Genomic DNA, 23,158 nt, shown 5'->3' on the forward strand with positions numbered 1-23,158 from the left:
GTCCACAAAATCCCAAAGTTCTGAAAATGCCTGCATCTGTATAGAAGTTTCAAATAAGAAAAGTCTGAAAGATCATAAATTACCCATTTAAAGAGCATCCTAGAGGAAGTAAACCCAACATAATGCAAAGTTTTGAACGTACGCATTTTTCCACAGAATTGATCCAAAGCTAGACTGAAGATGAATGTTATTTCAGTTTAAATAATACCTTTTTTTAATCCTAAAAATTCTTTCTAGTACTTATGAGACTTCCAGGAAAGATGGTGGCATAGGTGTAGGTTTACAGAAAACTATCCTTCCCTTAGGCTAATAAAAAAAGTTAAAAGTATCCCCAAGCCAGGAAATGATCTCAAACTCATACCATGCAATTTTGTTAAGTATCTTTCAGATGCTGAATGAGTTAGTCTGAACTGGAAGATGAATCCCAGAAACTGTATGTAGCATGTCCTTAGAAATTTTTACTGGTACCCACAAACTTGGTGGATGAGGATAGGGGCACAGATGTGGAAAAAAAGTTGAAATTCCCTTTCCCCTGGTTGCCAAACAGTACTGTATCAGGGCAGGAATAAGAGGCAGGTTTTACATTTTGTCCTTTATCCAAAAGGAAGGCTAAAGAGTTAGAAAAAGCAGAACTACTAAGAAAATTACAACTAAATCAATCTTCCTCCTAACCTCAGGATCACCACTATTACCACCACCACCACACAATGTATAATGTCCCAGCCCTCCAAAGTAATAGATTAGCTTATCCTGAAGCAGAGGAGGGGAAACGTCAAAGCCCTTCCTCTACGAAATCATAGAGAAGCTCCATAGCTTCCTAAGGACTAACGATAATCACATATTCAAAAGATAGATTAATTGCTTTATATTCTTTTTTTTAATGAAATAGTTTATTTTCAAAATTGAGCTATCAGCGGTTAACACATGTATATATAATAGAATGCAGAGGTGTGTAGGCACCCTCATATTGGCTTAAATAATTGTTAAGCAGATTTTTCAGTTTCTCAGTCTGGGGAGGAAACAAGGAGGAACTTGGCAGAAATCCATTGAGGAAGAAGTAGAAAATTAATTGCTTTATATTCTAAAAAAAAATCGACTTTATACCTTAAGAAACTAGAAAATAAACAAAATAAATCCCAAATCCAGCAAAGTAAATAATACAGATAAGAGCCGAGATAAACAACAAAAAGAACAGAAAAATAATCAACAAAACTAAAAGTTGGTTTTCTGAAAAGATGAATAAAATATAGAAACCTTAGCTATAGTGACCAAGGATAAAGTGAGAAGATGCAAATAACTAAAATCAGAAATGAGAACAAGGATACTACTACCAGTCTTATGGAAATTAAAAGGCTTATAAAATAATCATATGCCAAAACAAACTAGATAATCTAGATGAAACAGAAAAATTCCTAGTTACCAAAAGTGATTCAAGAAAAAAAGAAAAACAGAAAATCTCAACAGACCTACAAGAGATTGGACTAGTAATCGATAACCTCCAAAGAGCCAGAACCAGATGGTTTTACTGGTGAATTTTATCAAACATTAAAAAAAGAATTAAGATCAATCCTATTCAAACTCCTTAAAACACACACACACACACACACAAAAACCCCACTTTTTAACACATTCTAGGAGGCCAGCATTAGCCTGATACCAAAAGTCAGACAAAGAGACCATAAGAAAACTACAAATCAATCTCTTTGATTGATTCTAAAAAAAGTTCTAAAAAAATTTAAAATTCTAAAAAACAAATTCTAAACACAAAAAATTCTAAAAAAACAAAAAAAATACTAGCAAACTAATCCTCAGTACATTTAGAAAATTATATACCTTGATCAACTGGGATTTTATCCTAAGAATGTAATGGTGGTTTAACAAATTCAGTGTAATATACCACATTAATAGACTGAAAGGTAGAGTCCCACACAGTCATCTTAACAGATGTAGAAAAAAAACATTTGGCAAAATTTAACACGATTTCATGATAAGAACACTTAGTGAACTTGGAATAGAAGGGAACTTCTTTAACATGAAGGGCATACCAGTATATGAAAAACCCACAGCTAACATATTCAATGATAAAAGATGAAAGCTTTCCCCTAAGATCAGAAACAAGACAAGGATGCTCACTTTCCCCACTGCTATTCAGAAGTCTTAGCCAGCACAATCAGGCCTCGCAGCCATCGTGGCCAGCAGTGGCAGCAGCAGTGGGGTGATTGGGGTGGCGCCTTCCCCTGATCAGCCTGGTCGCCTCCTGCAGAGGGAGGCCAGACTACAGGTTAGGCCCACTTCCCTGAGGGCTCCCGGACTGTGAGAGGGGGCAGGCCAGCTGAAGGACAACCGCTGCCCAATGCACAAATTTTCATGCACCGGGCCTCTAGCATACAATGTACAATAACCATTCAGTGACATTTAGTATAGTTATAATGTCGTGTGACCACCACCTCTCAGTTTCAAATTTTTTTCATGGCCCTAGAGTATGCCTACTCATTAAGTAATCCCTCCCCATTACCTCCTACCCCCAGTAACCACTAATCTGCTTTTCCTAGTCTGGATAATTAAGGGAACATACAATGTGAGGCATTTTGTGTCTGGCTTCTTTTACTTAGCATAATGCTTTGTAGTTTCATTCTAACTAACATGTATCAGCATTTCCTTTTAAAGACTGAACTAGAGGCCTGGTGCATGAATTCGTGCATGGGTGGTGTCCCGAGGGGGGAACTGGGACACGACTGGCCCTCTGGGCAGGCAGTGGGATGCCCTTGCCGGCCTGGGATCCGAATCTGTCCCACTGACGTTCACACTGGTTGTCAGGGGCCACCTGGCAATCGCTTTTATATCCTTTCTTCCTTGCAGAGCATCTAGGGAGGGGAAGCGGCTATGGTGTCTGAGGCCGACTTCCAGGAGGCTGGCGGCGCTGTCAGGATCGTGCCGGCGGCTCTGGTCGTCAGTGCCTGGCCCATTCTCTGGAGATTGGGCCTGCAAGACTACTAAGGGAATGAGTGACTGCCGCCAGGCTGGTGGGCCGCTGAGACGGGTCGGTCAGCTAAGTGGTGCTCCTGCTGTGGGAGTGCACTGATCACCAGGGGGCAGCTCCTGTGTTGAGTGTCTGCCCCCTGGTGGTCAGTGCATATCATAGCAACTAGTCATTCTGGTCGTTCGGTCACTTAGGCTTTTATACCCTACTAGAGGCCTGATGCATGAAATTCGTGCACAGGGTGTGTGTGTATCCCTCAGCCCAGCCTGCACCCTCTCCAACCTGGGACCCCTAGGGATCGAGCCTAAACCGGTAGTCGGACATCCTCTCACAATCCAGGACTGCTGGCTTCAAATCGCTCACCTGCCTGCCTGACTGCCTGTAACCACTTCTGCCTGCCAGCCTGATCACCCCCTAACCACACTCCTGCTAGCCTGCTCGACGCCTAACTGCTCCCTTGTCGGTCCAATTGCCCCTAACTGCCCTACCCTGCCAGCCTGGTCGCCCCTAACTGCCCTCCTCTGCAGGCCTGATTGCTCCCACCTGACCTCCCTTGCAGGCCTGGTCCCTCCCAACTACCCTCCCCTGCCGGCCATCTTGTGTCCACATGAGAGTGGCCATCTTTGACCACATAGGGGTGGCCATCTTGTGTGTTGGAGTGATGGTCAATTTGCATATTACACCTTTATTAGATAGGATACTAGAAGCCCGATGCATGAAAATCATGCAAGAGTAGGCCTTTGTTTCCACGGCTGCTGGCACTGGCTTCTTTCCGGCACCTGGGACCCGGGCTTCCCTCGCAACCCCGGCTTTGTCTGGAAGGTCATCCAGAAGGACGTGCAGCTAGAGAGAAGAGTTGTAGTGACCAACTTCCCCGTACAGTATCTATATTATAAAATACCAAAGCTTTCTAAATTTAATGTTATAAACATATACATAATTAAGTATACTTAGTACCCCCAAGTGAAATCATTAATATTTTCCACAAGCCTTCATTTTTGACACAAACTAAAAATTATAAATTAGACTCTGATAGCAATTGATAAAGAAGAAAAGCAAGTCTGTTGAAGACCAAAATGTGACAGCAATAAACAAGACTAAATTAGTTAAGAAATGCCCAAAAGTAAGGAAAATAAGGCTAAATTCAAATAAAAAATTAGAATAAAATCTATGATGTAGTTTTAGTTAAAACTCCTCAAGTATTAGTTTTAAGAATTGGTCCAAACCCACTTATCCTAATCTAAGTTCCAACCAAGCTCATTATTCTCAATACACAGAGCAGGTTTTCTGTCCTCTACTGTAGCTCCTCCCCACATCCAACCCATACTAAATTTCAGCTTTTGACACTACTTTACTGCTTGTATTTGTCAGGGTTCTCCAGATAAACAGAACCAACATGATGCGCACACACACATATTTATTTTAATGAATTGGCTGTGAAAACCCAAAATCTGCATCATAGGCTGGCAGGTTGGAGATCTAAGAAAGAGTTGCAGTTGGAGTCCAAAGGTGGTCTGCTGACAGAATTCTTTCTTACTCTGAGGAAGTCAGTCTTTGTTCTAGTAAGACCTTCAACTGATTAGACAAGGCTCATCTCCATCATGGAGGGAAATTTGTTTCACTCAGAGGCTATAGACTTAAATATTAATCTCATCCAAAAGAACACTTTTACAGAAACATCCAGAATATTTGACCAAATATCTGGGCACTGTGGCCCAGCCAAATTGACACAAAATTTACCATCACATAATTCTACCAGTGATATTTCCACGTGGAAATAATATGAAATAATATGTTCTTCACGTTTCCTTGCAGTCTTCTGGGAAAGACCCTTATATTTCTCCCTTCCTTTCTTTTTTTTACAACATACATGTACTTCATTTACTTGATTGAAAGCATTCTTATGGTACATATGATGTTTTACATAGTTGATCTCTACTTTATTCACACTGACTTCAGTGAGTTGTATTTGGGTTTCTATGCTCAAAACCCCACTCAATTGCTGCTGTGGCTGTTGGTTTGCTTTCTTTTAGGACCAAGGTGGGTACTTTCACATAAAATCTTATTTTTAATTCCTTCTCTGGTGATTCTTTCCTGGATTTTTAGCTTTGCATAATTATACCTACAATAGAACCAGCATCGTAAAGTCACCAAGATAAATCCTCCTACTCCAACACCACACGATCTTTTAATTCTACTATCTAATAAAAAATGTCCAAGGCCAGCTACAACAGATCCTAACGAAGCATGTAATACCAAGTCCTGTGTACAGGAAATATTTTCGACATCTAAAATTCCTAGGAACTTAAAGGGCTTCCCCTTCCCATGCTCACCAGGCTTCGGCGGGTGGCCACATGGATACGTCAGTGCCTCCAGCTCCACCCTGTCCCCACCAAGGGACACTGCCTGCGGAACCCCTATATTTTTCTTTTCGCCCAGTCATCTCCCATAATTATAGATTTGAGACCTTGCTCCGTTAATTAGCTCCTCTCATTTGCAACTTTACTTGCTTCCTCCATGCAAGATTCTTCCCCCTGGATTACTAATACATGTAGATTTACCCAGACATTATCTTTTCCTCAACCATGAGAATTTCAGACTGAGTGTAAGATAATAATTACTAGTGATAATAAGAATTTAGGAGAGAGGCATGAAGAGAGAACCGTAAAACAAATTTTAAAAAAATTTAAAAATTTAGATGGTGATACAATAACAAAAGTAATAATACAAAAACACATTTAGAAGAATCTCTTTGAAATTGTAGATAAGAAAGATCTTGAAACATTTCTATAAATCATAGAATGGCAAAAGAAATAGATCTATATTCATTATTACCAATCTGAGAGAACACAATATCCTTAATACTGTCTTCATTTATCATACTGTCTTTTTCTATGAAATATTAAGTTATTCCACTATGCATTTTCTGACCAAGGAAAATTTTCAGAAATAATAACCCTTCATGTGATCAACAGTTAATCTGCCATATACAAAGAATACAACGAAGGAAAAGATACTGAAACAACAAGAAAAGCTGATAAGCACACACAGAAAAGAGAAGAAAAAATGAGAACATGGGTGCACCTAACACTTCCTAGCTAGGACAATCAGGGAATGCTTTGCAGGACTAATAATGTTCAAGCAAAATCCAAAAGGATAAACCTGATTCCCTCCTGATCCATTCCCAATTCGGTTGATAGAAACCACTATATGCACTACTGCCCAATTCCTCTGTTTCTTGTCCAATTATTAAAGAAATATATTTTTATTGATTCAGAGAGGAAAAGAGGGGGGAGAGAGATAGAAACATCAATGATGAGAGAAAATCATTTGATTGGCTGCCTCCTGCATGCCTCCTACTGGGGACCAAGTTTGCAACACGGGCATGTGCCCTGACCAGGAATCAAACTGTGACCTTCTGGTTCATAGGTCGATGCTCAACCACGGAGCAACACCAGCCAGGCTTGTCCAGTCCATTTTATAAGTCCTACCCATTCTCTAATTTCTCATGTATCTGTTCCTTCCTCTCGATTTTAACTAGTTTAGGCCTACATTTTCTCTTAAAAGATTCCAACTGAGCCTGGCTGGCATGGCTCAGTGGTTGAGCATTGACTTACGAACCAGGAGGTCACAGTTCGATTCCTGGTCAGGGCACATGCCCAGGTTGGGCACTTGATCCCCAGCTGGGGGCGTGCAGGAAGCAGCCGATAAATGATTTTTTTTTTAGCCGATAAATGATTTTCTCTCATAATTTATATATATATATATATATATATATATATATATATATATATATATATATATATATAATCTCCCTTCTTCTCTGAAATCAATAAAAAATGTTAAAAAAAAAAAAAAGATTCCAACTGACCTCACCACTGTCAGCTTCCACCCTCACCCCCAATCAAATTTTACACTAATTTCTTAAAGCTGTATTCTGGAATGCCACTTTATTGGCTAAACTCTTTCAATGACTCCCTATAACACACCAAGAAAACTCAGACTTGTTAGCATGTCATTCAAATGACAAACTGAGTAAAATAAATTTATCAGAAGAAGCTAAATAAAAAGGGATTTGGGGGATAGGGGTTCCTAAATCTGTTATCTGACACATTTTTCATCAGCACTTGAGCCTTCCAGATCTGTTCTTCTCTTTCCTCTGTGACTTCTATCATAATTTGTTGCACTGCTCACTTCTTCAACAGCCATGTAAAGAGTAGGGGAAGAGCATCCCAATTCAAAGGAACCTTATGATAGATGCGGTATCCTCAAGAACCTTGGTCTGTATTGCTCTTTTGTTTCCTAGCACCTAGCATAGTGTCTAGCATGTAATCAGAGTTGGCACTCAGTAATTCTCCTGTATTAATAGCTTATCAAATAATAAGCACCAGGCAGATACCAGCTTTCCCTCTATTTCCCCCATTTGCTTCAGGCTATCTTTAGTGTGGTAGATTACCTGTGATCTTAACTGTGTCTAGGTTTCTCCAGAATCTCTCTTATGCTCTCCAGAGAGTACCAGAGCTCAAGGGGAGTAGCTATCCAATTATATAAAATGCAAGAGGGGCCTGGAAATATCACCACTACTGAAACAAATTGAGTTAATCTTCCAGTTTTTAATTCCATCTTCACCCCTAATTACTTCAGTATTCTAGTTTCTATTAGCACCTGGTGATGCCAATTCCTGAGCCTTTTAGAAGTTTGGGTGGAAATCAAGTCACTTATTGGCTTTACCCACTGCCTCCTTATATTGCAGCTTTCTCAATTCTGCTAAGAAGTCATTTAAACTCATCCATTTGCTTTTCAGCCTCCAAAATTGTGTTGTCTCCTGTGAAAATTGACTCTGTCCTTTATGGGTTTATGCCTTTTAAAAAGAAGTCACTCTCATGAAGTTTTACTAGGATTTATCAACAGGAAGAAAAAGTATGTCCAATCTGTAATCTAAATTTAATCTTGAGTGAAACTGCTTTCAGTTGATCATTATTCCTTGTGGTTGGTTTTTTATTGTAATCTCCCAAACTACAAAACCAAGAGACAGAGATATGAATACACGACATAAGGAAAGAAGATAAATGCATTCAATAAAAATTAAAACACACACACACACACACACACACACACACGGTGGGAGGGACAGAAATAAAACAGAAACTAATCTGAGAGTCAAAAAGAGAGAAACACAGATAGAGACAGGCAGACAATTTATTATGTTAAAGAGACCTAACTCTTCAGATTTACAAGATCCACAGAGAACCACTCAGGAAAAACACACACCAGTGTTGTAACACTTCTGAACGCCAAGAATAAAATCTCCAGAGAGTAAGTGACTGAGAATCACATTGGCATTAGCAACACTAGAATGTTAGAAGGCAATAAACCAATAACCTCAAAGTTCTATAGAAAAAAGATTCTGAATTTGGAATTAATATAGCTGACCAATCAATTAAGTAATCAAGAAAACAACAGGTTCACTAAGAAAATTTGCTACCCACACATTCCATGTTCTTTGTTTTTACAATGACAAAGATGCACTCAAGAAATATTGAGGGGAAAAGAGAATCAAGTAAAAGGCCAACACTGTAAACAAGAAACAGGAACCTGTGGGTATCTATAAATATACTGGTAAGAGATAATGAACCAGAATAGAGCAGTAGAGGTGGTAAGAGGTCACATTCTGGATATATTTTGAAAGTAGAGCTGATAGGATCAGAAACATATGAGGTATGAGAGGAACAAAGGACTTAAAGATGACTCAGAGGTTTTTGGTCTTACCAACTAAAAGAATAAGGTTGTCATACAATTAGATGGAGAAACCTAATGGAGAAACAGGTTTGGGACATGTGGAGTAGCTGCCCAGTAGACATTTCTCCAGGTGATGCTAATGAGGCAGTTTGATACATAGCAGGTTCTAGAATAACATCTTTTCATTTTAACATTGATGTTGTAGGAACTTAACTCTTGTTTATATCAATTAGCCTACAGTATAATTGGTTTCATTATACACTGTTTCACTTAAAGTCACAGAACCCACTGACAACCTTAAGTGAGGATTTACTGTACAAATCAGGAGTTATGAGAAGAGGTCCAGGTTAGAGATAATAGTAATGTATAGATAGTATTTGAAGCCATGAACTAGATGAGATCAAGAGAAGAATACAGATGATAAAGTAAGTCAATAATTTTTCTAGTTTTCATCGACTTTAGAGAGAGGAAGGGATAAGGAAGAAGAGAGAAACATCCATTAGTTGCCTCCCACATGCACTCTGACCAAGGATCAAACCGGAAATCTTGGTATGTACCCTGACAGGGAATTGAACCAGTGACCTTTTTGGTGCATGGGATGATACCCAACCACCAAGTCATACTGGCCAGAGTGTAAGTAAGTTTTTAAGAGAGGGAGAGAGAGAGAAAGAACCAACTAACCATGGAGCTCTCCAACATTTAGAGGTTTAAGAACTGAAGAATCAACAAAGGAGACTGAGATGCAAACAGTTGAGGTCTGAGACAAAAATCAGAATGATGTCAAGTGAAGAAAGTGTTTCAAGCCCTAACCAGTTTGGCTCAGTGGATAGAGCGTCAGCCTGTGGACTGAAGGGTCCCAGGTTCGATTCTGATCAAGGGCATGTACCTCGGTTGTGGGCACATCCCCAGTAGGGAGTGTGCAGGAGGCAGCTGATGATGTTTCTCTCTCATCTATGTTTCTAACTCTCTATCCCTCTCCCTTCCTCTCTGTAAAAAAATCAATAAAATATATTAAGAAAAAGAAAAAGAAAGTGTTTCAAGGTGAAAAGACCAATTGTGCAGTATATTGCTGATCTGTCAAGTAGACTTAGGATTAGATATAACTAAGGGAATTAGCAACACAGAAGTCTTTGGTAACCTTGATAAGAACAGTTTCTTACTTGTGGGAATAAAAACCCTAAATAAAGTGGATTCAAAAAATAATAAACACAGGTGGTGCAGAAAACTTCAAGAAGTATTGGTATAAAGGATAAAACTAGAAGATGAAAAAGAGGAAATGCTGTTAAGAGTAGTAGTGTCTTATTGTTGCTGTTTTTAAATATGGGTGAAACAATAGCCTATCTGTAAAAAGACAGAAAAAATCTGGTAGAGAAGGAAAAGCTGAATATATAGGAGAGTAGAAAATTGCTGGAATAGTGTTCTTGAATCATCAAGAGGGGATGACACCTACTGTACAAGTGAACGGTGGCCTTAAAGAGAAGAATAGTTTGTCTACACTGAGAGACAAGGTTGCCATTTTGGGCACAGATGCAGGTAACTGGTAGGTCGAGCTCATCAAAATTTGCATGTTTGCTCTTTTTCTCTTGTTAAAATAGGAAGCAACGTCCACAGGCTGAAAGCAAAGATGGGGGAGGAGGTGTGAAGGTCTGAGGAAAACAGAAGAAACCTAATAGTCATGCAGAAAAATGGAATGAACTATGGAAATATAGTATGACTATGGGATTAGTGAATATATATTTAGAGTGAAACTGATAACATGTCTAGGTTGATTTAATTAACAATGAGATAGCTACTCAATTAAGTGCTACAATAAACTAGTTACTTTTGATGCTAGCTATTAATTTTCAGAATGACTCTGAAAGATGGGCATTATTATACTTATTTAAAAAAATAAAGAAGTTAGAGCTAAGGTTAAATACGTTGTCCAAGATCAAAGAGCTACCAAGTATTCAACTGGCCTTTTGGGTCACATTTTCCTCCAGAAACAAACACACACTCTACAAAATGAGAATAAGAACCTTGTGAATAAAATATTCTACAGATCACACTTTGCCCATTACAATTTTTTACTTCAATGACATCGTTTTAAAAATGGTTCATTAAAGTGTTACTTTAAAGCATCATAGAGAAAATAAAATGTAAATTATTCCTATAGAGAGCATTTTCTACATGGAGTTATACATTCAAGTTAAATCGTCTGCACTACTGCTATTATGTCATGCACATAGCAAGATAAGATTTCTTTACTCTTTCTTCTACTACTATATATTTTTTTCAGGCTTTATGCTGTTTTCTCTACTTCTGATTCATGGTTTATTTTACTCCACTCGAAAATACACAGTTAATTTTGGCACCTGACTTCAGACTCCCATAATTACCAAGTACTTCTATGGACTATACTGCAACAACAAACTGCTTCCAAGGCTCCAAGTTCTGGCAACCTGATTAAATAGGGCAAACCAAAAGAAATTACAGCTTGCAGTTTCACTAGATCTTTGACATTCTAGGTAGTGATTTTATGAACTGCTAATTTTAGGTCCCCAACTCCTGTGAGAATGCAAAAAATCAATACAGCACTTCACAGGTATTGCATCCATCATATCTTCCACTCTCTCACTGTAATTTATGACTAAGTAGCTAATTAACAATCAAGAAGTGGGTAAGCTGTGCCAATGGGCAACACTTAGAAGATAATTATGGAAATACTCTATTACTAGTTTACCCTTTTTTATATTCCTCCATCAATCCCTTGATTTTAAGGACAAACCATTTTAAAAGCAGCTAGCTTAGCTTTTTTCCCTCTTAGTGCTCACTAGCGACAGCCCGTGTTCCACTTTCCTCTGCTGCCACCCAGCTCCTGGGTCAGCCAACGCCATGGGCTTTGGAAACCTCAAAAGCCCCTCCGGCCTCCAGGTGCTCAACAACTACCTGGCGGACAAGAGCTACATCAAGGGGTATGTGCCATCCCAAGCAGATGTGGCAGTGTTTGAAACAGTCTCTGGCCCACCAGCTGCCACATCAAGTCTTACGAAAAGGAGAAAGCCAGCCTGCCCGGAGTGAAGAAAGCTTTGGGCAAGTATAACCCTGCTAATGTGGAAGACACCACAGGAAGTGGAGTTACTGACAGTAAAGATGACGACAACGGCATTGACCTCTTTGGATCTGACGATGAGGAGGAAAGCGAAGAAGCAAAGAGGCTAAGAGAACGCCTTGCACAGTATGAATCAAAGAAAGCCAAAAAATCTGCACTTGTTGCCAAGTCTTCCATCTTATTAGATGTGAAACCTTGGGATGATGAGACAGATATGGCAAAATTAGAGGAGTGTGTCAGGAGCATTCAAGCAGATGGCTTGGTCTGGGGCTCTTCTAAACTGGTTCCAGTGGCATATGGAATTAAAAAGCTTCAAATACAGTGTGTAGTGGAAGACGATAAAGTTGGACATGCTAGAGGAGCAGATCACTGCTTTTGAGGACTATCAGTATATGCAGTCCATGGACGCGGCTGCTTTCAACAAGATCTAAAATCCATCCTCAATCAGTGCCCTTAAATAAAAGCTTGAAAGATAAAAAAAGAAAAAAGAAAAAGAAAGAAAAGCAGCTAGCTTATATAATCACCAGAGGCCTGGTGCACGAATTCATACACTGTTGAGGTCCCTCAGCCTGGCCTGCAGGGATTGGCCGAAACTGGCTCTCCAACATCCCCCAAGGTGTCCCGGATTGCGAGGGCCCAGGCCAGGCCGAGGGACCCCAATGGTGCATGATCGGGGCGGGGAGGGACCGCAGGAGGGCTCCAGGGCATGTCTAGCCCATCTCACCCAATCCCAATCTGCCGGACCCCAGCAGCAAGCTAACCTACTGGTCAGAGAGTCTGCCCTCTGCTGGTTGGTGTGCGACTGGTTGAATGAATGGTCGGACACTTAGCATATTAGGCTTTTATTAGGTAAAGATTCTTCTTCACAAAGTTTCTTTTCCTACTGCAGTGGCAATCTGGTTTTCATCTGAGTAGTGGATTATCCAGGTACAGCTAACTAAATATGTTAGATATAAATTTCATTCATCTTAGCCCAATTTATTTAAAGTGTTAAAATTTATGTGTACTTTCTTGAATCTTGAAATTCCCATAATTAGAAATCTTTAGTAACTACGAATATCCTTTCATTTATTCTAATATTTGCCAAGAGCTTGCTATGTACCAGATACTAAAGATAGAACAATGAATGAGACAAAAATCCTGATTTCATGGAGCTTCCACTCTGGGGGGAATTTCTTGGTATCCAGGATCTAATATATGCTTGGGCATCATATTCACATATATAATTGGAAATATTCCACAAACTATTCATGTATGTCACAATTTTGCAAGTTCCTCAAATATCCTGAATTGATTCTTGAAAATTACAATTGAGCCAGGCCGGTGTGGCTCAGTGGTTGAGGTAACTGTTCAATTTCTGGTTGGGGCATATGCCTGGGTTTCAGGCTCGATTCTCAGTGTGGGTGTAACAGGAGGTAGCTTATTGATGATTCTCTCTCAACATTGATGTTTCTCTCTCTCTCCCTCTTCCTTTCTCTCTGAAATCAATTTAAAAAATATTAAAAAAGAAATTACAATTGAGCTTGAGCCGTAAGATTAAACTGTCTCCCCCAAAATATAAATTTTCTCATAAGATTATATCCTCTTGTACCCCAATTCTCCAAAATTGGTTACTTTTTTGGAAGGGGAGAGGGCAATGTATGTTAGGTGTTTTAGTTTTAAAGAGAAATACAATTGTGAACAAGGAAAAGTATTATTTGGAGATATGCCTAAGAGATTTCTACAAGGCTAACAAACTAAATGCTAAATGGTTTACATTTACTCATTTACTCATTTGTTCATCCCAGGAGCTCATTCTATGGGGGAGGGAAGGTGAAGACTGATAATAGACATACAAATAAGCAAGGAAGATTACATGTAGGTCATGATCAGTGCTAGGAATAAAATACACTCAGAGATATGACAAGGACAAACTACAATTCAGACATCAAAGTCTTTCTAGGTTGTCTTTAAAACTTCCTGATATTCATTTAGAAGATTCTGAGTATCAAAGCCTATCAAACTTACCTAATTTCATTTTTATAGAATTAAGAGCTAGCCTGTGAAATATCTAGCAAAAAATAAAGGACATTATCCATTTAGCAATATGTTTGGGGTTAGGTTTTTTTATTAGCTATAGTGTGACTTATCACCCATACTAAAATACTTATCACCCAAACTAAAACACTTTCAAGAGAGAAAATGGATGTTCTGTCTAGCCGGTGTGATTCAGTGGATTGAGCATCATCCCATGCACCAAGAAGTCACTGGTTCAACTCCCGGTCAGGCCACATGCCCAGGTTGTGAGCTCAATCCCCAGTAGCGAGTGTGTAGGAGGCAGCTGATTGATGCTTCTCTCATTCTCAAAATCAATTTTAACATAATAAAAATATTTTTTAAAAAGGGATGCCCTAATATTTATATCAGACCACAGGCACAAACAAGGACTTTCCACCAGGGCAAACAAGTCCATATGGTCACCCTAATCTAACATAACTAGCCCAAAATTTTAAGAGTATTTTATAGTTCCTGATGAATTTAAATTATAAGTAATATCTGGAACTATAAAATACTCTTGAAAATTTGGGCTAGTTATGTTAGATGTGGTATATAATTAGGGGGACCATATAAACCAAGTGAATCCCTTATTAAATTTAAAGATTTAAATATCTCACACCATACACATCAACTTCAGGTGCACTGTAGACCTAAATGTGAAAAGACAAAGCAAGACATTTTGAAGAGACCATCAAAGTATATCCATGATCTTGGAAGAGGGCAAAATTCCTGTAAAAAAACAAAGGAAGAAAGGGAGGGAGGGAAACACTGGCCATAAAGAAAAAGAATGATGAACATGTTTGTATCAAAATGAAGAAATTCTCTGTTCACCAAAAGAAACCATTAAGTAACAACAATTATTTGCATCAGATACATCCAGTAAAAGATTCATATTCAAAAGACCCAACTCTGGAAAAATACATGAATTTCAATAGAAAAATGGTCAAAAAATTTCAAAGGCATTTCATGAAAGATGAAATCCAAATGACCAAGATATGAAAAGGTATGCACCTCACTGTAATTAGGGAAATCAGGTACAACTACATACCCACCAGATTGACTAGAATTAAAATATCTGATCCTAAGTATTCCTTGTTGATGAGGGATGTGGAATAATTAGAACTCTCATATACTAATAACTGAAACAAAAACTAGTAAACAACTACTTTGGAAAACTACTTGGCATTACCTAATAAAGACAACATATTCCTCATGATCCTGTAATTCAAAGAATATAACCTCAAGAAAATTACATAAATGTGCATCAGTGCACTTAAACACAATGTTCATAAAGGCATTCATAGTAGCCAAAAAACCTGTAAACAATTTAAACATCAATCGCAGAATATCCAAAATAACTGCAGAATAGATAAACCCTGTGTTAGTTATGATGAAATACTATGTCACAACAAAACCCAAAATGAAAAACAGGGTGAGCAAAAGTAGGTTTACAGTTGTAAGCACATGAAACACGTTTATTTATTTTTAAAAAATATATATTTTTATTGATTTCAGAGAGGAAGGAAGAGGGAGTGATAGAAACATCAATGATGAAAGAGAATCATTGATTGGCTGCCTCCTGCACAACCCCTACTGGGCGTCAAGCCGGCAACCTGGGCATATGGCCTTGACCAGAATCGAACCTGGGATTCTTCAGTCCACAGGCTGACACTCTATCCACTGAGCCAAACAAGCTAAGGCCACAAGTTTATTCCTGTATTTATTTTTTATTCTTGTACTAGAGGCCCGGTGTATGAATTCGTGCACCAGTGGGATCCCTCAGCCTGGCCTGTGGGATTAGGCTGAAATGGCTTTCCGACATCCCGAGGGGTCCCAGATTGCAAGAGGGCGCAGGCCAGGAACCTCACAGGTGCACGATTGGGGCTGGGAAGAGATGCGGGAGGTTGGTCAGCCAGGGAGAGGCCACAGGAGGGCTTCAGGACATGTCCAGCCCATCTCGCTCAGCCGGACCCCAGCAGCAAGCTAACCTACCGGTCAGAGCGTCTGCCCCCTGGTGGTCAGTGCACATCACAACAAGCGGTTGAGCAGCCTCAGCATTTCATTAGCATATTATGCTTTGATTGGTTGAATGGATGACTGGACACTTAGCATATTATGCTTTTATTATATAGGATTATATATTTTTCCTTAACAACTGTAAACCTACTTTTACAACCCCTTTACATACAAGATGATTCCATGTATGTAAGGTTAAAAAATGGTCAAAACTAAATTCTATTATTTAGGGATGTAAACTCAGATGAAACTATAAATGTCAGAATAACATTTACATCTAGCTTAAGAGGGTGGTAGTCATGATGGGAAGATGCAGGGTGTGGAAGTCTTCTCAGATGTTGACAATGTCTGTTTTGCCCTGGGTGGTATTTACAAGGTTCTCTGTTTAAAAATACTGCCCAGTTGGGACCTGCGTACAGGATGTTATATCATGTTCCTAGAAGGGCACTTGAAGGAAATCTATGGAATGGCTACCACATTGCAACTGGCAGTGGTGACAACACCTGCAAAGTATGGGATCTACGACAGCAGCACTGCATCTATACCATCCTTGCTCATCAGAACTTAGTGGCTGGTGTCAAGTTTGAGCCTATCCATGGGAATTTCTTGCTCACTGGTGCCTATGAAAACACAGCCAAGATCTGAACCCATCCAAGCTGGTTCCCACTGAATACTTTGGCTAGCCTGAAGGCAATGTGATAGGTCTAATTTCTTCTACGGGCAGCTTATAGCCACTTGCTCACATGACAGGACCTTCAAACTCCGGATGGCTGAATGGGCATGGCCATAGAAAACGGACTCAAACCTCAAGCTCTCCCTTAAGAGCCATTTTGTTCTATCATGTTTGCTGCCAATTACCATGTATAGACCCTCAGTAGATTGGATTCTATGTCAGCCCCTACTTCAAGCAGGCAGCCCAGTTCCTGATGCTGGTGAACCCCTTTCATGCTTGAATTTTAATATCATCTTCAAGCCCTGCCAGTAACTATGTAGACAATTGTTTTTATTAATCTTTTGTTTGAACACCCTGTTGCCTTCCTCACAGCACTCAGGACTGTGGCTAGCTCCATTTTTAATTCTTGAAAGTTGGCTTTCTATTACATGGTACATGCTTCAGGACTACATGTGACCCAGGGAGCAAGGTAACTGGACTGCAGTCTGGGAGCCCTCGAATAAAGAGGCACATCTCACCACATACTGGTTAAACAATGCCTGACAAAGCGAGAACCTTTCCTCTGACCTGAGAATGGGAGGTGAAGAGGTAGACCCACAGTGATGCCCAGAGTTATGCATACTCTTCCTGTTGACTTCACTTGGAATGGTACCTGCATTAGGGAGCTTCAGGAAGCTCAGAACAGATCATTTGTCTTGTTGGAAAATGTCTTCCATTTTTCTTTGAAGTTTGGCATCTTTGTGTTACCCCAAAGCTAGACCATTGTATCAAGATTCAATTAAATTTTTAGAAAGCTAAAAAAGCAAACAAACAAACAAAAAACTTCCCAGCCTATTTGGTTCAGTGGCTGAGCATCCACCTATGAACCAGGAGGTCACGGTTTGAATCCTGGTCAGGGCACATGCCAGGTTGCAGGCTCAATCCCCAGTGTGCAGCATGCAGGAGGCAGCCAGCCAATGATTCTCTCGCATCATTGATGTTTCTATTTCTCTCTCCTCTCTGAAATCAGTAAAATATATTAAAAAAATTTTTTTCTACGTATCATTTCAACATGCGTGGTTATATTTCCAAGTAGGAAAAGGAAAATACTCTCCTCAGAGGGGATAAAAACAAAATTAACATCCTAAAGAAAATTTTAAGAATGTTACTCAAAGAGATTAACTCAATCTTCAGTTTAAAAAAGTAATTGGGATCTCTAATTCCAAATGCATACTGTATCCTAAACTCCACAAATAAACTTTGGACTTTAATGTTAGAATGCCATTCTTCATCCAAATTTTGAAAAAGGTGGAATTTCAGATATCAAATGACTCAAGAAGTCATACAAATCCTATAATTTTAATATCAAACACCCCACTTCTAATTTTGAAACTTGAAATAAGTGTCCAATGTTGACTGGGCAGTTATGTAGCAATTTAATTCCAGCTTTTGCAAACAATTAAATTCCCAAACATATTAAATAAATACTCATACTGATTTTTTTAAAAGCATACATTATATATGTAAGGATTAAATAGCAAAGTCATATAAATTAAATGATTAAAAGTGTTTTTATTGTACTTATACCACATTTCTCAACTCATGATACAAGGAACAAATTATGTTTGGCATATGAATTTAACTATAACAGATTAATAAAATGTTTATTGACTTTAGAAGCTGTTGAAAAGACAATTAAAAAATGTGGGCCATTAACAAAATATAGACTTTTTAGATTCTTGTATATAAGAGTATATTCATAGATTTTTAAAAAGCTGGAGTTAATACATTAGAAATCTTAAAAATGTATAGATCTTTTCTTTGAGAAGAGTAAAGGTGGCACAGTCAACTAAGTCACTAAACTAACAAGACACCTTAAAATCCAGATTAGGTAAAACAGTGGCTTTTAAAAAGTTATTGAACCACTTTAGTGAGGACTACTTTTTGCACCAAGAACATTAGAGAGCCTATTTCATAATTTCATAAAGTCATTAAAACTAAAACAGCTAAATATCATCTGGGGGGAAAAAAATGAAAAGAACAGAAAAGCAAACAAAATAAGACTCCTTACCCAGGTATAAAATTTGCCCCAATACCAGTGCTATTAAAAGGGATCTACCAGGGCATCCAAACATGTCATTAAATATTTGTTTGATATTATGAAGTTACTCTCCTACCAGTTAAAGATTCAATTTTTTAAAAACAGATTTAGAAATTTTCTTCCTATCCCCGGACCTCCCCTACCAAGCTTCTTATTCCCTAAGTCTACCAGATGTGCTGTGTAAATTACCTTAGTTCAGCGGTTCTCAACCTGTGGGTCGCGACCCCTTTGGGGGTCGAACGACCCTTTTTCAGGGGTCGCCTAAGACGATCGGAAAACACATAATTACATATTGTTTTTGTGATTAATCACTATGCTTTAATTATGTTCAATTTGTAACAATGAAAATACATCCTGCATATCAGGTATTTACATGACGATTCATAACAGCAGCAAAATTACAGTTATGAAGTAGCATCGAAAAAAATTTTATGGTTGGGGGGGTCACCACAACAGGAGGAACTGTATTAAAGGGTCGCGGCAATAGGAAGGTTGAGAAGCACTGCCTTAGTTAATTAGTGCTTCCCTCTCATAAGTATGCCAAACTTGTGAGATTTCTTTTATGATGAAGAGCTAAAAAGTTTATTTTCTTCTGGTTTCCTGGCGGAAAGAAGGCTCAGAGCACGCGAAACGGAAACAAAACCCACACACACTGTGGCTCTGCTAAATACTATAGGTAGGGCACCTCCTTCAACACCAAAGCTCCGGTCCCAGCGAGCCTCCGCCGGGTGGTCAGCGCCCACGGACCACGCACGGCCGCCTTCGGAACACCGGGCCTGGGTCAAGCCTGAACCCCGCTCCGCACAGGGTTTCAGAAACAAGGTCAATGCGAGTGCAGCAAGCACTTTTAGAGAGGTGGTTGCACAACAGGCGTAGGGAAGGATTCCGGTTTAACAGGTAAATACTACCTAGGAGACCGGAGGGATGTGAGCTGCTCGAGACTGTCTGCATCACAGAACAAACCCAAAGTTTCGGCACATCACCTACAGTTCACCCGAGGAATATTGCAACAAATCGAAATTGAGAACGTGAGAAAATGGTGCTGCAGAATTAAGAAATCAGCACTAAATTCAAGCAAGGCGGAAAAATTCTTTACTACTCGGGCTTTTGTTTCGTGGAGACGACAGACCCCCGAATTTCAGAGTTGGAAGACACGTCTCTCCGCGTTCTCCTGCCCGTTCTGGGGCTTCAGGGCCGGCCGCCCGCCCGCCCCGCTCTGGGTCGCGTAGTTCCCGGATGGAAGGCACGGACCTCGGCAGTGGAAGCCAGGGAGTCCTGGGGGAGGCCGCGGCCGGACCCGCCACGCCAGGGCCCGGGAACGGCCTCCCGGAGGACGGCGGAGGGGGCAGGGATGGAGCGAGGGGGCCGCAAACCGAAAGCAGAGAGCAGCCCAGATTGGGCGCAAGGCCCGACACCCCACCCCGAAGTACCTTTGGCGAGAGCTACGGTGGAGTTCTCGGTGTCGATGGTGTAGAGGATGCCCTCGTAGCGGATCTCCGCCTTGGAGATAAGGCTGATCTTGCTGCCGATGTACGGGGTGCCCCCACTCATGGCGCCGCCGCCGCTCTAGGCCGCTGGCAGAGAGGCAGATCCCACGCCGCGGTCGCCGCTCTGCACGCCCGCTCGCTCCGTCGGTGCCTACAGCAGCTGCCTCAGACCCAACATGGCGGCGCCGGCTCCGCTACCCTCCCCCAGCCTTCCGCCCTCAAGCCGCGGCGCGGCGGCGGCGGCGGCAGTGGCGGCGGCGGCGCGGGGCATGCTGGGCCAGGGAGGCCGGGCTCTCGCGAGACTCGGCTGGCTGCGTGAGGCTCCGCAGTTCTCCGCGGATTCTGTAGTCCCGGTAGCACCCTTGACCTGGTCTGGTGGGATCCTGTCTGGGCCGCCTGAGAGGAGTTTGAGGAGAGGCGAAGTGCTTCCTGGCGCCGAGACACCGTGGGTGCGCGGCCCTGTTGACCTCAGGTGTGGCCTTCACTGTTTCCATACCGGCTGTATCTTGTCTTTGCCAAGGCTGATCCCTCGGCCTGAAAGTGGCCCACCCGCCTCCCTACTCCTGACGATCCCATTTAAGACCCAGTCCTTTCCCTGTGGAGGCAACTGGGTCCCTAATAGAGGTCTCATGGCCCCATTACAGCATCCACCTCCCAGTGAGCTCCCCCACCCACAACACGTACTCCCCAACCCTGGCCTGGAGGTGGGATTCTGTCCACACTTTCAGATGGTCCCATTCCGGCTCTTAGCTTTCAAAACCATTGAGTATTTTTTTTTAATATACATATTTTTTATTGATTTCAGAGAGGGAGGAAGAGTGATAGAAACTCACTCTCAATGATGAGAGAATCATTGATGGGCTGCCTCCTGCACACCCTCTACAGGGGATCAAGCTGGCAACCTGGGCATATGCCCTTGGCTGGAATCAAACCTGGGACCCTTCAGTCTGCAGGCCTACGTTCTATCCACTGGGTCAAACTGGCTAGGGCCCATTGAGTATTTGCAGCTTTGATCAATTCTGTGAACTCAGAATTCATACAAATAGACTCAACCTCAGTTGGATGTCTTAATTGGCAACTTTGTGTGTCCAAAGCCTTACTTCCAATTTCTTCTCCAAACCTAACCTCTTTAAAAAAAAAATATGTTTTATTGATTTTTTACAGAGAGGAAGGGAGAGAGAGAGTTAGAAACATCGATAAGAGAGAAACATCGATCAGCTGCCTCCTGCACACCTCCTACTGGGGATGTGCCCGCAACCCAGGTACATGCCCTTGACTGGAATTGAACCTGGGACCTTTCAGTCCTCAGGCCGAGGCTCTATCCACTGAGCCAAACTGGTCAGGGCTCCAAACCTACCCTTTATTGTAATCCATTGAGGTGTGAAAATGAATAAAAGGAAACCTCTTTCAAAGTGGAGTGGGGAAGCCCTGAAATGTAGCTCTCTGGAAGGTACCATCCATCACAGCTTACTTTACAAATCTAGTCATGAAGAAGTTTATTTTGCTACCCCAGTAGGAGGAAAGAAGGTTTTTCTCCTAATCCAGCAATAGCCCAGCCAATGAGAAACCACCACACTCAGCCAATGAGAAGCCCCCATTACCCTGAATTTTCACTCTCCCCCAATGGACTTTTGCTTAGAACTGCCCATCTAATCTAACCACTTCTCACCATCTCCACCTCTGCTTCTCTGTGACATGCTACCATTAATCTGGCCAGGATTATTGCAGTGGCCTAAAACAGTGGTCGGCAAACTCATTAGTCAACAGAGCCAAATATCAACAGTACAATGATTGAAATTTCTTTTGAGAGCCAAATTTTTTAAACTTAAACTATATAGGTAGGTACATTGTTATTAACTTAATTAGGGTACTCCTAAGCTGGCCTTTACTAAAAATGTCCTCAATCTGATTGAGGTATGTTTGCTGAGGTCGACCCCTTCTAACTCTCCCATCCACACTCGTCTTGTATACTTGTTTCATCTATCTCCTTTTGTTCATCCTCTCTATATGTCCAAACCATCTCAACATACCTTTCTCAATCCTCGACACTACATCTTCTTTCACTCCACAACGTTCCCTAAAATTAACTTAATAAACTTTACTTAAAGTTTTGTTTTAGCTAAACTATAGGTAAGTTGAATAAAACTTGATATCATACTTAATAACAATATTATTTATAGATAAAATTAAATTCCTTACAGTTTACCTTACAATATCCATAAAATTAAATCATGACAATGACTGACAAACACTAATGTGAATAATGGCCTTGCATCTCCTTGGAAAGTTTGGGTAAGTCAGGTTTGTATGTTGTTGTTTTTAACTTTAGGCACGATTCCAGGCTCTGATCAATAAGACGACTTCTCAATTTACTCTTGATAAGGTTTATGCTTGAAAATGTAGGATTTGCAGCTGGTTGGAAAAATACAGGTAACTTTATGCTTTGAGTAGGTACTTTTGTCACCTGTGCACGATTTGCGGACGTGACTAGCACTAACCACTGCACAATGAGACTGCTGACTGACTGGCTCACGCAACTCGTGCATGAATCGCGCGCGCCTCCCCCACGCTGCATATCCCGTGGCCCGACCGACACCCCCCACTTCTTCAAAATAGACTCTCCCAGGCCAAAAACTGACTTCTGCGCATGGGCCTCGAAGTTTCAATCGCACTGTACGTGCGTGCCCACACGTGGTATTTTGTGGAAGAACCACACTCAAGGGGCCAAAGAGCCGCATGTGGCTTGCGAGCCGTGGTTTGCTGACCACTGGCATAAAATACCCCTCAACTTCTGTCCAAGCCCCCAATAGTTTATTCTCAACACAGCAGCCAGAGGGATATTGTTAAAATTTAAGTTAAATCATGTCCCTCCTCACTCAATATTCCTCTCCCCGATGAATTCATGCCACACAAAGTAAAAGCCAGACTCCTTACTTTGTCTTATAAAGACATACATGATTTAGCTCATGGGTTACCCTACATCCCATTCTGTTTAAGCCACCCCTTCTTTCCCCAGAGATTTCACAATTCATTCATAATTCTGCTCAAATGTCAC

General features: G+C 40.8%; 2 protein-coding genes and 1 pseudogene across 3 annotated transcripts in view; 1 reads left to right on the top strand and 2 right to left on the bottom strand.

The window, feature by feature from the left end:
• The window catches only part of LSM14A (LSM14A mRNA processing body assembly factor), an 83,393-nt gene extending 63,038 nt beyond the window's left edge, over positions 1-20,355 (bottom strand). Inside the window, exon 1 of one of the 2 annotated variants that reach the window (XM_059666975.1) lies at positions 20,047-20,355. In XM_059666975.1, coding sequence (XP_059522958.1) covers positions 20,047-20,167 — 121 coding nt within the window. In that variant the 5' untranslated portion in view covers positions 20,168-20,355. The remainder of the gene's footprint in view (positions 1-20,046) is intronic. The other variant, XM_059666976.1, reaches the window with a different exon arrangement.
• Positions 3,545-7,189, bottom strand: LOC132217191 (cytochrome c oxidase assembly protein COX20, mitochondrial-like). Its single transcript, XM_059667272.1, has 2 exons — positions 7,091-7,189; positions 3,545-5,407 (listed from the first exon to the last, which is right to left on the bottom strand). The coding sequence occupies exons 1-2, from the start codon at positions 7,187-7,189 to the stop codon at positions 4,976-4,978; spliced, it is 531 nt and encodes a 176-aa protein (XP_059523255.1). The 3' UTR covers positions 3,545-4,975.
• On the top strand, positions 11,528-12,275 carry LOC132217047 (elongation factor 1-beta-like; annotated as a pseudogene).
• Positions 20,356-23,158: the final 2,803 nt, after the last annotated feature.

Source organism: Myotis daubentonii, chromosome 15, assembly GCF_963259705.1.
Source record: "Myotis daubentonii chromosome 15, mMyoDau2.1, whole genome shotgun sequence".
In the NCBI taxonomy this organism is placed as follows: Eukaryota; Metazoa; Chordata; class Mammalia; order Chiroptera; family Vespertilionidae; genus Myotis; species Myotis daubentonii.

Coding starts and splice junctions, on each gene's coding strand:
- LOC132217191 (XM_059667272.1), bottom strand. CDS start 7,189: ATGGCTGTTGAAGAAGTGAGCAGTGCAACAAATTATGATAGAAGTCAC. Junction 5,408..7,090: donor CAAGTGCTGATGAAAAATGT/GTCAGATAACAG, acceptor CTGGGCGAAAAG/AAAAATATAGGGGTTCCGCA.